Source organism: Fukomys damarensis, unplaced genomic scaffold, assembly GCF_012274545.1.
Source record: "Fukomys damarensis isolate Sample0158 unplaced genomic scaffold, DMR_v1.0_HiC HiC_scaffold_37, whole genome shotgun sequence".
Classification (NCBI taxonomy): domain Eukaryota; kingdom Metazoa; phylum Chordata; class Mammalia; order Rodentia; family Bathyergidae; genus Fukomys; species Fukomys damarensis.
The window spans coordinates 63,435,212-63,449,317 of NW_022900949.1; the positions used below are offsets into that span (position 1 = coordinate 63,435,212).

Sequence of the window (14,106 nt, forward strand, 5' to 3'; positions counted from 1 at the left end):
GCTACAGGTGTCCAGCATTGTGTTTCAGTGATAAGAAAAGAAGCAAAAATAGGAAACAAGATTTGTGTTTGGAGCATGACTGCATAACTGGGAAAATCTGGGTAGGAAATGAGAAGAAAGGAAAATAAATAAAATCATATGGAAATGTTTTTATTTTATGGCATTTATTTTTTATTTTTGGTACCGGGGGTCGAACTCGGAACCTTTCACTTGCAAGGCAGGTGGCAGAACCACTGAGCTAAATCCATGGCCCTTTTATGGCATTTATGAATGGAGATGTGAGTTAAAGTATTATCTTCTTGCTAAAACAGAATCAGAACTACTGATATAGATTTTTCCCTCTCACAATTGATGAAATATATTGTTTTTGCACTAATAGATTGTTTAGTTTGGATAAGATTGGATAAGAATATTTGAATTAAAGAAGCTCTCATAATAGCTTGGGGTGACTGTTGTTTTATATTGGTGGTATGCCCTCCTCCCCATCACTGGCTTTACTAGCTCACCAGAGCCTGTGGACCGCAAGGTCTCCTCAAAAAATGTCCTCTCCAGTTCTACGTTTCTGATAAACATTCCTTTAGCCGGGCATGCCTGTAATCTCAGAACTCAGGAGCTGAGGCAGGAAAATCGCTGTGAGTTTGAGGCCAGCCTGTGCTACATAGTGAGTTCAGGGCCAGCCTGAAGTAGGGAGACCCTACTTCAAAAAACCTGAAAAAAAAAAGAACGAGTGATAAATAACGAGCGTTCTGTGAGACAGCAGTTTAGTTTTTATTTGATGAAGACATGAATGTTTTCCTTGACCTTTCTGTACATGGGTGAAACAGACCTTTGAGGAAGCGGATAAGAATGGTGATGGCTTATTGAATATTGAAGAGATACACCAGTTGATGCATAAACTAAATGTCAATCTGCCTCGAAGAAAAGTAAGGCAGATGTTTCAGGTATGTTTTCACAATTGCGTTTGGCCTTATGTGAAACACACAAAGATTACTGATGTACTTAAGCAATTTGTTGTTGTTGTTGTTGTAAGCTAATATTTCTTGCTCTGTACTGTTCAATTTTTCTTTGGTGAGAGAGGCATTTTGTTTCATCAAAGAAAAAAATCATACACTAAATATGCATTCACAATTTTACTCTCAAATGCTTTTTTTTTGTTTGGTTGCTGTGCTGAGAGTAATTATAAGCACTTTCCCTGACACTTAAATAATGAACTACACTCAATCAAGTGAGTCCTTTGGAGATGGCAAAAATATCTCACCTGCCTACCACACAGGGCTGTTGTAAGGATCAGAGTGAAACCAAGTACCATGGAGAGAAAAGCACTTGTCTAAAGCCTCAAGAGTTCTCTTGTTTCTGAAGAGTTTAGGACTTGAAATTCATGAAACTTGGAAGTGCTAAGCACTCCTCCCAATTAATGAGCTCACCAGAAGTTCATTCACTGATGTTTGGTGATGGAAAAAAATGCTTTTTTCCTGTTGGTAAGTCACTGAGGCAAGTCCTCTGGTTGGAACTTACTCTGGCATCTATTCCGTCCTATATTTAGTCCTTAATTTGAGGAGAAATGAGTTCTGTTAAAGTCAGGGTAGCAACAATATTAGACTCTTACTGATGAAATAAAATATTAATTTTCAAGAGGCAGCTATTTGGAGATACATCATAAGTATAGTCCATAATTTGCAATGAATTTCTGCTAAGTGACCAGGTAGGGGATATTTTGTGCAAGTAAAAGTAAGCATTAAGAAGGAAATATGTTGATTTGTGTTTGATGTTTGTATTTTCTAGCCACTTGTTTTTACAGAGGGTGAGGACAGAAATGATAAGGGGTATGCATTGTAACAATGAGTGCAAGACAGTCTGGCTCCCTCCCAAGGAGCCTTAATGATGTCAGGTATGAGGGGAACTGGAGAGGGTGTGCATTATGGGAAGCTTAGTCCCACTGCACTATTAAATCACATGGGGGAAAGGAATGAGGAAGGAGTGAGATGTATTATGCACAGAACACCAGAGATGGACTAATGGGCTTTGGACGGGAAATAAATGGTCACAAATAAAGTGAATTACCTGCAAACTACATGAAAATTTTTGTCATGCTTCTACCGTTCCCTTTGAGGTCCTACTCTTACTCTGTCATGAGCTCCACCTCGGTGGTGATCAAGAATACTGAAGAGGCGGCTGCTGCTTTGGTCTGAGAGGCCTTGCTTAAAGAGGACTGCAAAATTTATACCTATAGAAATTGTAATTTGTTGGTACTTTATGGCAGTAAGAGAAGGAAGTGTAACAAGAAGTTGAATTATTTTTACTTTAATATTTTTCCCTTCAGATATTTGCCTCTAATGTAACATCGTTTTAGAGGGTAAACAATTGAGTCTTTATATGCAATGTATTATGAAAATAAGATTGAGTCTCTTAAATCTTAGGTTAAAAATTTATCCAACCAAAGAGCCTGGGGAGGTAGCTGCACCTGCTGTGTGTAGACTGTCTCCATCATGGGCTGTATACCCAGCAGGGGTCTGCAAAAGCTCCTGGTAGGAGTAATTGGTCCAAACACCTTAACACAGTTTGGAGGATACCTTATCTGAAGTGTTTGAGATCAGAAGATTTTGGACCTGAGATTTTTTTTTCAGATTTTGCAATATTTGTATATGTGTAATAAGATATGTTATAGCTGGGAATAAAGTTTAAACACCAAATTCACTTATGAGGTGTGATCAAAATATACATTAAATATATGGTGAATATTTAAATAAAATATTTATTATAGTAGAAGACACATTATAATGAATCCTCCTCAGAATACTCTGCCTTGCTTCAGGCGCACTTATCCTGTTGTTTTGCCATTTTCTGAAGCGGTTCTGGAAGTCCTCTTTCTACAGTGTCTTTAGGAGATGTGGTAAAAAGTGCAGTTAATGCTGCTGCCAGTTGCCATCCAGTGGAAAGCAGGTTCCTAAAAGCATTAAAATTTTCATTGGATCTGTACTATGCAGCTTCTGACTCTTTTCAAAAGTCAAGTGAGCATGAAAGCTAAAATTTTGAATTGATTCAGGACATCAAGGCAACAAGGATAGCACCACTAAAGATATACATGAGGACTTCTAGCCCTGTGTCAGAAAGTGGCAAGATTGGGACAAGTGTGATCAAAGGGAGGGGGATTAATGACAATGCATCTTTTAAGGTAATAAGTTAAAAAAGAATTAATCATTCATATTTTTTAGCATACTTTATATGTTTCATGTATATTTTTATGCATAACCTGAAAGTAATTTTATATATTTTCAATGCACTATGTCTTAACCACAATTTTTCTTTTGAGATGAGGTGATTCCATTTATGATGTCAAAAAAATTTTGGACTTTGGAACCTTTTCGATTTTAAAATTTTGCGTTAGGGATGATCAGGGATTAGGGATTAGGAATTAGGATGATCCTATATTGTTTCAGGAATATTCTCTTTATTATAGTTCTGGCAAAGACACTAAAGGCTTCTACAATTTTGTTGCAATAGAAGAGATTTTTTAAAAAGTAATCTTTCAAAGTATGGATTGCTTCTTTTGAAGTTTTTAGATGTTTATTTTTTTATTTTTTATTTTTTTTGGTACTGGGGATTTTGTTTAAAACCATATGATAACAGCTGAGCATATTTCACAGAATCCATGCATTTCAAAATGCCATTTATTTCCTTTTAGTTTTTGTTTAAGACTGTGTTCACTCTGAATGAAGATTATATAACTGTTGAGTCTCCAACAGTTTGATGACAAATTCAGCCAATCAGAAGTAAGATGCATGGTGGAAATTTCTCACTCAATAATTATTAGCAACAAATAACTTATTTTCAGCATCAGTCCAGATGGGTTGTTCTGACTTTTACATGGAGGGATAAAAGGGAAGTATTACTGATGGGATGGCTATAAAAACATCAGAGTCACCTGTAGAGAAACAGAGATTCTTCTACAGGAAAAATTATATCTGATTGAATTACACTTCAGAGACTGTTTTTTTTTTGGCGGAGTCATGTCTTAAATACATTATCTCTTTTCTTGATTAGTCTTGTCTAAGATTTCTCCTTTATCATTAGCTTCTTTAAAAATCTGCTTTTGATTTTATTTACTTTTGTGATATATCTGTTTTCTATATCACTGCTTTCTGTTTTTGTTTGTATTTCCTGTTTTCTTTGTCTTAAAATTCTCTAGTATTTTGAGTAGAATTATTTGCTGTTTTTTTTTTTTTTTTGGTATCAGGGATTGAACTCAGGTCCTTGTGCTTACAAGGCAGGCCACCGAACCGCTGAGCTAAATCTCCGGCCCTATTTGCTGTTTTTAAAGTAGTCTGACTTCTAATAAATTTGACTTACAGTTTTTTTATTTACTACTTTATTGTGTAAGTTTTTTTTTGTGTGTGTGAAACTGAGGATTGAACCCAGGGTCATTGTACAAATTTTAATATGGATTATTTTTACTTCTCTGTGTTTTATTTTCTATTTAGAAATGCATTATATTGCTTCCATAATTCTTTTATTTTATTTTTTTCCATAATTCTTTTAAAATCTTTCTCTGTTGATTTATAAATTTACTGTGGTCAGGAAAATTGGTTTGTATAAAGTTACCTTTTGTTTTAATAATTTTTTAAGGTCTTGAGATGTAGCTCAAGGGTTCTGCATCTGCCTGGCAAGAGCAAGGTCCTGAGTTGAATTCCTGGTACCCCCTCATAATAATAATTTGTTAAAAGTTTCTTGTGGCTTAATACATAATCATTTTAATAATATCCTCTGGGGATGTAAAAAGAATGTTTGCCATTTATGATTTGGGCATTAGCACTTTTATAGTAAGCATTATTTTCTCAGGCTGAATTATGTGCTATTTTGAACTTTCATGCTGCCGTTTCCCCTTTTCAGGAAGCTGACACAGATGAGAATCAGGGAACTTTGACCTTTGAAGAGTTCTGTGTTTTTTACAAAATGATGTCTTTGAGACGAGACCTGTATTTGTTGCTCTTGAGCTACAGTGACAAGAAAGACCACCTAACCATGGAAGAACTGGCTCAGTTTTTGAAGGTTGAACAAAAGGTATCATTACATCACTGAACTGAATGTTTGCTTAAAAATACTAGTGAGAGATAACTGTCTTTTGGAGTTACATGTAGGTGTATCTTACGTCTAGAAGAGAATAGTAGCTATCACAAGTGCACAAAAATCTTATCTATGAGTCATAATTTAAAACATGTTTGTAACAGCTCTAACAGAGAAAATGATAAATTGAACACAGGCTTTTACAGTTTTTACCTTAAATATATTGAGAGTGGATACACATATTTTTCCACAAAGACATGAATATTAACTTGTGTATTTCATTTTGGATATAAGAGTAATGTTTTCTTTGTACTAACTCAATGAATTATTAACAATAGTGTAAATTTATGCTTTATTTCTACAAGTATGAATTAATATTAATAAAATATAAATTCATTTTAAGCTAGTAATATGGCTAGCTTATTTAACTATGATACAATTATTAACTGATATTATAGTAGGTTATTGATAATTCTGATGGAAATTGGTGTTTGATCTTGTAAATTAGATCCTGATTAGCAAAAGGAATTCCTAAATCTGTTTTGATAAAACATTTTGATTGTAATACTACATAGATTATGTTGTACTCAATAAACTTAATCTTTTCATGTCATTATTCTTACTTCTTCCATTCCATTTGTTTCTCACTATAGTAGTGAAATAAGTGGATATTTTATTAAAGGCTTTTAACCTTTAATATTTTAAATATTTTAACCTTTTTTGGGAGAGGCTTTTGGTTTTATTGTAGTTGATAAAGTTTTCTTGTAACTTTCTTTAGGTTTAGGGACTCATAGTCATAAGAAGGTATCTCCCTTTTCCATTTGAAGTTAATGTATTTCTATAAAAATTGTGAGGAGACATCAAATATTTGTATGACATTGTATAATAATCAGTAGAATGAATGATTTCTATAGTACTCACACAAATAGCCAGCCTATACTTGAAAAGTCTTCATTTTATAAAATAGTAGCTTTATTGAGATATAATTCACATACCATAAAATTTACACTTTTAAAATATACAATTCAGTGGCTTTCAGTGCATTCCCAGAATTGTGCAAGTATCACCACTAATTTCAAAACATTTTCATCACTAGAAGAAACTCCATGTCCACTAACAGTCATTTGCTATTTCTTTCTCCCCTTAACCATGGCAATGATTAATCCACTTTCTATCTCTCTTGATTTGTCTACTTTGGACATTTCATATAAGAGAAATCATGTGATATGTGGCTTTGTTACTGCCTTCTTTTATTTAGCATAGTTTCCAGAGTTCATCTGTTTCAGTATGTAACAGCTGGGGAAGAAACCCAGGGTCTCATATACTGTAAGTAATCTCCCTACCACTCAGCTATAATGCCAGTCCCCTTCATTTCTTCTTACTGCTGAACAATCTAACATTGTATGGATACACCACATTTTGTTTATCCAGCCATCTGTTGATAAATATTTTAATTGTTTTCATTCTCTGACTATTATGAATAATGCTACTATGAGCATTCAAGTTCAAGCTTTTCTGTGGACATATGATTTAAATTCTTTTAGTATATATCAAAGTGGAATTGCTAGGTCAAATGGTTAGAGTGCCTCTTATAGTCTGGATCTGGTTCTGAAAGAATTTTGTGGGAACCAAAACACAAGTCTACCATGGAGCCTCAGTGAATACCAAATTGGGTCTATATTTGAATATTAGCGGGTAACACATTTTCACTGACTCTAAGAACCATAGTTGCTGAAGCAAGGATGAACTGATTGGCTTTGGGAAATTGTAAGTTTTGCTCTCTGGAGGTGTTAAAAAGAGTTGGAGTTGACATGAAGGATACTATACATGCGTGGTTAGTAACATTTTGGATTAATTTATTCCCTTATGTGAAGATATACTATATATCCCATGCATTGTGCTAAATTTTACAAATAGACAGAAATCTGTAACTTTGAAAGTCTATAATAAGAGGAAAGAGAATGCTAAGAAATAAAACAACATACTCTTTAAGGCTTACTGAGTTTTCCCTTTTGGAGGATGACAACATTTATTATAATTTATTATACTTTTAAGATTCATAATTGTGCTATATTGTTCTGAATTTTTTGCTTCTTAAAGAAGGTGCTTTTGATGAGATACTAAAATATTAATTAGTAACACATTATTGATATAGGTAATCATGCTCATTTAGTTTTTATTTTAATTCAAATTATTTTAGTGATTTCCATTCTAGAGTCATTCAAAAATTTTTTCTACTTAACCAAAACTTTGTCATTTGTATTTGAAGAAGTCCAAAACCTATTTGACATAGGTAATCTGAACCAATAGATGATGCATGTAGATTCTTAGGTAACAAAATGCCTTTATTCAAAATTACTCTGATTGAGGTAGGCAAACATTTTTATGGCAGTGAAATGCAATTTTTTGAGTTGTTCTTATATGTAGATTAGTTTGGTGAGTAGCTTCTTCAACTTTTGCTTTAGCAAGAATAAAAAAAGTAGACTAAACTATATATATACTTATATATAAATAATATATATTAATATATATGTAGATAATTCAGAATTACTTATCAATGAGCATTAGAATTAAATATTTTCATGATTTTTCAAACATATCTCTGTCAGGGCATTATAAACATTAAATAAGCTATATACAAAGCTAGAAACAGTGTGTGGAACATAGTTAAGGGTTTCAGAAGACTTAGTAATCCTAAAATAGAGTTCTCCATTATTATAATATACCAATGGGAAGGGGTTATCTTCTCCCTGGTTCAGTGTTACTAAACTGGTTAAACTTTTAAAAAAGTATATTTTTAAGTTTTAAAAGAAATAAGTGGTTGTCTTAGTCACTTTCTTATGCTGGGACAAAACACCCAACACCTATGCCTTAGAGGAGGAAAGGTTTATTTTAGCTCATGTTTTCAGTCTGTGTTTGGCTGGCTACAAGGCAGGAGATACAGTGCATGGATCTGGAAGAGAAAAGCTGTTTATTCACAGTGACCAGAAGCAGAGAGAGAGATGACTGGCAGGGTTATGTTCCCTGTTGCCTTCCTTTTCTAACTAGACCTGACCTCCCAATAGCAAATGAGCTACATCCCCTCATGATTCAGTTGGGAGACATTATTAATTTAAGCCATAACATTCCACCCCTGGCCCCCAAAAGAACCATGAGCATCTCTTTATGCAAAAATACATTTAGTCTATCTCTAAGAGTTGCAGCATTGCTGAAAAGCCCAAGTCCAAAGTCTTCTCTGAGACTCAAGGCAAACTCTTAGCTGTCAGTTGCTGTGAAAATCAGAAAGAAAATTAGGCATTTTCAACTTACAATGGCATAGGGAGAAAATTTCCAATCCAAAAGGAAGGAATACGTGGATGGAAACCAATGAAATCAAAGCAAAACCCAAATCCAGCAGGACATTACGTCCAATAGCTATATATCCAGCACTTGGCAAAGATATGTACTCCATAAGGCTTGGGTGACTCTTCCCCTATGGCACTGTCTGCCGAAGCCCTCATGGCATTTCTCTTGGCTGGTTTTGCCCACTGCCTGCAGCATTCCTTAGATATTCCATATTACTGGCTTCTCCAACTTCCTGGAATCTCCAGTGCACTTTCAGCTTCACTCTCAAAGCGTCACACATTGCCTGGCCTGTCAGCCTTCTTCTCAGGTCTGTGTGAAGGCCACTCTGATCCCACCACTCTTACATTCTGCATGCCTGTGAAATAAACACCATGTGGATAATGCCAAGGTCTACCTCTAGCATGAGCAATAGCTAGCCCCCTTTGTATCATGGCTTCAAAGGTGCCTAGGGCCTACCTGGCTCAGCCTTGTAAACAGAATCCTAGGAAGCCAATTCCCTATGTAGCATTTCTGGAGCAAGTGCCCTCAGGTTCTCTTCAAAACACAATGTCTTTCACTTTTTTACCTCTTAGCCTAGGAAAGGAGGAGTCTTGCTGCCTACTTTTTGCTGTGTGAATGCTGAATCCTGCCCTGCCATTTTCATTGGTTGTGGTCAGTCAACAGTATGATTGGTACCTGTCTTAGAGCTATATACACTCCAGCAGCTCCTAGTGTTTGTGCCTTTCTGTGCACTCCAAGTCACTGCTATCTCTGACTAGCTTTATGGCCTGTGGCCTTGTGATGTGCCTCTCTTTCTCCAGAGGTTCCTCTGTCCCTGCACCCCAGGATGTGGAAAACTCCTAAGTCAAGTCATATCCCTGATCATTTTGGCAGAGAAGCAAAATGACCAGAGCATTGGGCTTGAAGTAGACAGTGAGGGGGCTCAAACAGTCTGCTGAACCTAATGTCAGCACTTTCAGACCCCGCTTTCTCAAAGAACCACATGACCAACCTAGCTTCTTATTACAGAGGCTTCTTACCACTCTGACCTTCATCACTTGAGCTTGCTGCTACTCACTATTCAGGTTTAATTGCAGTGTTGGCACTTTGAAATAGATAAGTGTGTTTTGGGTTGCAGTTTGCGTACCTGATTTCTAAAAGGTTCACTGTCACTGTCCTAGACCATTGAAGATAGAAAAGAAAAAACAACTAACCAATAGAAAAGCAGGTGAAATATTTCAAAAATAAAGTATTTATAGTAGATCAGTGAACTCATAAAAATGTACTCTACTAATAATTAAAAATATGAAATAAAAGCAATGGACCATTTTCAATGCATTTTTGATGAGTATTCCAGTAAATCATTATCTTCTAAAGGAATACGATTGGTATAGACACTTGAGTATTCAATTTTTACAGTTTTACTTAGTTGTGAAATGAAAAATCACTGCTGTTCACGTTTGCTGTCGAGAATTACGTGAAATCAAATATTTGCCCACGGGTAGATTTTTATTTCACCAAAGCTCTCTAGAAGTTGATTTTATGCTTTTGACATGTCCAGTTGGTATTTGGACCTTCATTCTTAAATGTGGATGTGCCAAGAGAGATGCTCCCAGTTAAACAAGAAGCCAGCTGACTAAAGTTTCTCTTTCATCTCTCTTCCTTGTCTCCACAGATGAAGATCACGGGTATTCACTAGTCCATGATTCCAAAGTTGTAGCGATGTTAAAATGCTTTTTGTTTGTTTGCCCTCCCCTCCCATATTTGCCAAACAACCGCCTACGTCTTCAGATTAATTATGCATATCTTCTTGGCTCTAGCCTCACTGTTGTTATGTTTAAATTTTACTTAGAGTTTTGGTTCTGGAATGATAATTTGATTTCATTTCTCTATCCTTCTTTGTAACCCCTCTTAGCAGCACTTTGGTTTTTTTCACCCTTTTGTTCTTAAGGATTGAGGAGGAAGGAAGAAAATACAGGAATGCTGAAGGATCCCTATAGTTTGAAAAGCTTCCTGCTTATTAACTAAGAGAAAAGCCTTCCTACGTGAAAGAAGATTTGGTAGCTTTTATTAGGAATATGCACATGGATAGTTAATTCTAAGGGGAGTTTCAGAGCTTTTCTATTTCCAGGGCCCTACCCATATTTTAATTTTACCCAACTTAGATATATAAATTCCTTTTCTAAAAAGCTTTGCTTCATCTTCTTTATTCTTTCTGATAAAATATGCCTTTGATTGTTCTGATCCAATTATATATGTCATCTGTGTTCTCTTCCTTCATTACCCTTCACTGAATCCAGAATAGATTTTAAGAGTCATGGTCATTCCAATCTTTCTCTTATAAGAAATAATTAGTAACACTTTTTTGCTGATGAACTACCTCTTTCTGGTGCTTGTGTACCTTATCCTTTTTTTAAGCCTTTCCTGAATTTCTGTATCCTTTTTCTAGTTCACGATTAAGGCAGTACAGACACCTTTCAGATATATTTTGTAATATTTTTTGCTGTTCTAAATGACATTTTATATAAACTAGTCATACATTCAAATGATGTTAAAATTTTTGTTTTAGTTTTAGGATGAATTAGGGGATATTATTTTGGCAACATAATGCATTATTGTAGTTTTCTTGTTCTGTTGAAAATTAAATGATCATTCATTAGCAATATTTCTTTACTCTTTCCTAAAATTATCAAAAAAATATAGTAAAATCCACAGGGACAAAGAAAACAAAAAAAGAATAGCAATGTCCTGACACGTCTGTCCTAAAGAAGATCAGAATTAAAGTTACATAATATTTCAGGAAAGAGGGGTTGACAATACAAGTAGTGGTTAAAGATCTATTTAAGATGTGGTTAGGGCTATGGATCTTCTTCCTTACTCTGTGCAGCAGGACAACCATTCCCCCTGTACACTAGAATATGAAGAGTTGGAGGAGGACAGGCCAGAGAACCTGGACTAAAGGATGTCATGGATAGCTGAGTATGGGTACTGAAAACATGGAAATTTTGATGATAGCCACAGTAACTCTGTATCCCTATATGTATATCCCTTTGCAATATGACTTTGCCTCTCTTCCTATCCAGAAGTAGAATCTATGTAGTTACTTGGTTTGTCTCATACATTGTGATAGAAATCATGCACAGCCTCAACGAGCTTTGAAGATTCCACTCTCATTTGTGTTAGAACTGTGGGATTATCACATAAGGAAACCAGGCCAATTTTTTTGAGAATGAGAGACCACATAGAAATAAGAGGCCCAGCCTGATATCACATGGGTGAGGCCAATAGACCATCCAGCTGTAGTCAAATGACCATCTATAATTAAATGACCTGTAATTATATGAATAACTCTAGGTGAGAACAGTAGAATAACTCTCCAATTTAACAGTTCCACTTGTAATCCTATACAGTAGTGATCAGGTAAGCATTTGCCATCTTACGCCTCTAAATTATGCAGTGATTTGTTTCATGGAACACAGTGATGCCATGAAGAGCTTGCTATTGTAACTTTCCATGATAGCCCACACTGCGTTTCCTAGATGCAGTGTGTAGTTTTATTTTTGCTTTTACTCTCTTTTTCTTTATTTGGCCCAAGCTCACTCTGCAGAGCCAATTTCTCCCCAACTCTTCACTTTTCCTTACATGAATAAACTTTGTCACTGTTGAAAAAGAAAATGAATACAAAGGCCAAATGAACACCTGTGTGTTGAAATATGAGAACCATTGCTCTCTTACAATACTCAGATCCTGGGTTGATTTTCACTAGTAGGAAATTAGAAAAATTTTCTTAGGAAAACATTACCAGCTATAATGGGTTGAGTAGTGGCTCTAAAAGATATATCTAAGTGCTAAATTCAGTACCTGTGAACTAGGAAATATAACTTTCATAGAGGAAATTAAGCCACTGACTTTGATCATCTTGAATTTAGGCTAGCTAGGCCCTAAATCAAATCATTATATGTAAATGTTCACTTGATGATGGAGGCAGATGTTGCAGTGAGAAGCCTTAAGCCAAGGAATGCTCTGGTTTTTTGGCCAGCCTTGGAGGCTGGAGGTTAGAGGAGAGTTAGGGAATAGGTTTTCCTTCAGAGCTTCCAGGGGAAACTAACTCTGTGAACATCTTGACTTTGACTTATGACCTTCAGAATTAATAGAGATATGTAAATGTTCACTTGATGATGGAGGCAGATGTTGCAGTGAGAAGCCTTAAGCCAAGGAATGCTCTGGTTTTTTGGCCAGCCTTGGAGGCTGGAGGTTAGAGGAGAGTTAGGGAATAGGTTTTCCTTCAGAGCTTCCAGGGGAAACTAACTCTGTGAACATCTTGACTTTGACTTATGACCTTCAGAATTAATAGAGAATAAATTTCTGTTGTTTTCAACCACCAAGTTTGTAGTAATTTTTTTTTTTACATCAGCCTTAGGAAACTAACACATCAATGCATAGGGGAAATTCCTCAAGATACTCCCCGCACATCTGACATTTCCTAATATATACAGATTGTCTTAGTTACTTTTCTCATTACTGAGTCGAAACACCAGACATTCAAAGTTAAAGGAGAAAATGTTCATTTGGCTCAGTTTCTAGAGTTTTCAATTTATAATTGACTGGCTCCAAGACAGGGTAGCGTGGAAGAAGGACAACACACAGCAGAAACAGTGCGTGGCAAGCAGAAGGTAGCCAAGCAGTAAGGAGTGACCACAGCTCTTCCCATCCCTTATATCTTAGCAGACTACTTAGGGCAGGTAGCACTCACACCCTTAATCTGAGTACCTTTGATCCAAGTATTGCACAATGAATTAAGCCTAGTGTCACACACTCTAGATCCAGCCATTTTTGAAAAAGCCCCACCTAAGACTGCATGAGGCTTGGGGGGGACATTTAGACACAAGTCATAACACAGATCTTTCAATAAATTTATTACTTACTCGACTTTAAATAGATTTTGAATAGACAAGGCCTACAAGTTTGAGGAAATCCTACACTATAAAAAACAAAGGTAAGCGAGAAGAAAAAAGAATCTCAGTGGAGATATCGATAACATGGGGAGAAGAAAACTTTAAAAAGCTGTTATTAGTATCATTTGAGTGGTAAAACAGTGAATTGTAGAGCTGTGTGTAGTGGCATATGCCTGAAATCCCAGCACTCTGGAGGCTGTGGCAGAAGGATCACCACGAGTTAACCTGAGCTATATCATGAGTTCAAGGCTAGCCTGAATTGCATGGCAAGACCTGTATCAAAAAAAAAAAAAAAAAAAATCAAAATAATTACCCAAAAATATAGCATTTTAAAGCAAAAATAAAATACTGTGTAATAAGAAGATTCAGATGAAAAAGGAACTTTTAAAAGTATAAGAGAAAAGAGGAAAACTTAATGGAAGGTTTGCAAGAAAAAGTTGATAACAACAACAAAGTAGTAGGTAAGAGAAAATGGAGGAAATTCTCATATGATACAGAAAATGATTACCACTGTAAAGTAAGCACCTGTAGATTGGCCAAGCATGTTGAATGTAAAAAGATCCATTCAGAAGCAAATCATAGTGAGTTGTCACATGCAAAACCCTAAAAAGCTTTCAGAAAGAGAAAAACTAAAGCTAACCAAATGAACAAGCAAAAACAGGTTCTGTGAAAAGAATTGAAATCAGAATATCTGAGAAATAACTCCGGAAGCCAAAAAAACACAAAAAACCCACACCTAGAATTTTCTGCCTTGCTAAACAGAGAG

At 35.6% G+C, this 14,106-nt stretch overlaps 1 protein-coding gene across 4 annotated transcripts in view; it reads left to right on the plus strand.

The window, feature by feature from the left end:
- Positions 1-14,106, plus strand: part of Plch1 (phospholipase C eta 1) — a 257,791-nt gene that overhangs the window by 178,813 nt on the left and 64,872 nt on the right. For all 4 annotated transcript variants that reach the window (XM_010636902.3, XM_033759293.1, XM_033759292.1 and 1 more), the window contains 2 exons: positions 812-941; positions 4,888-5,058. In XM_010636902.3, coding sequence (XP_010635204.1) covers positions 812-941; positions 4,888-5,058 — 301 coding nt within the window. The remainder of the gene's footprint in view (positions 1-811; positions 942-4,887; positions 5,059-14,106) is intronic.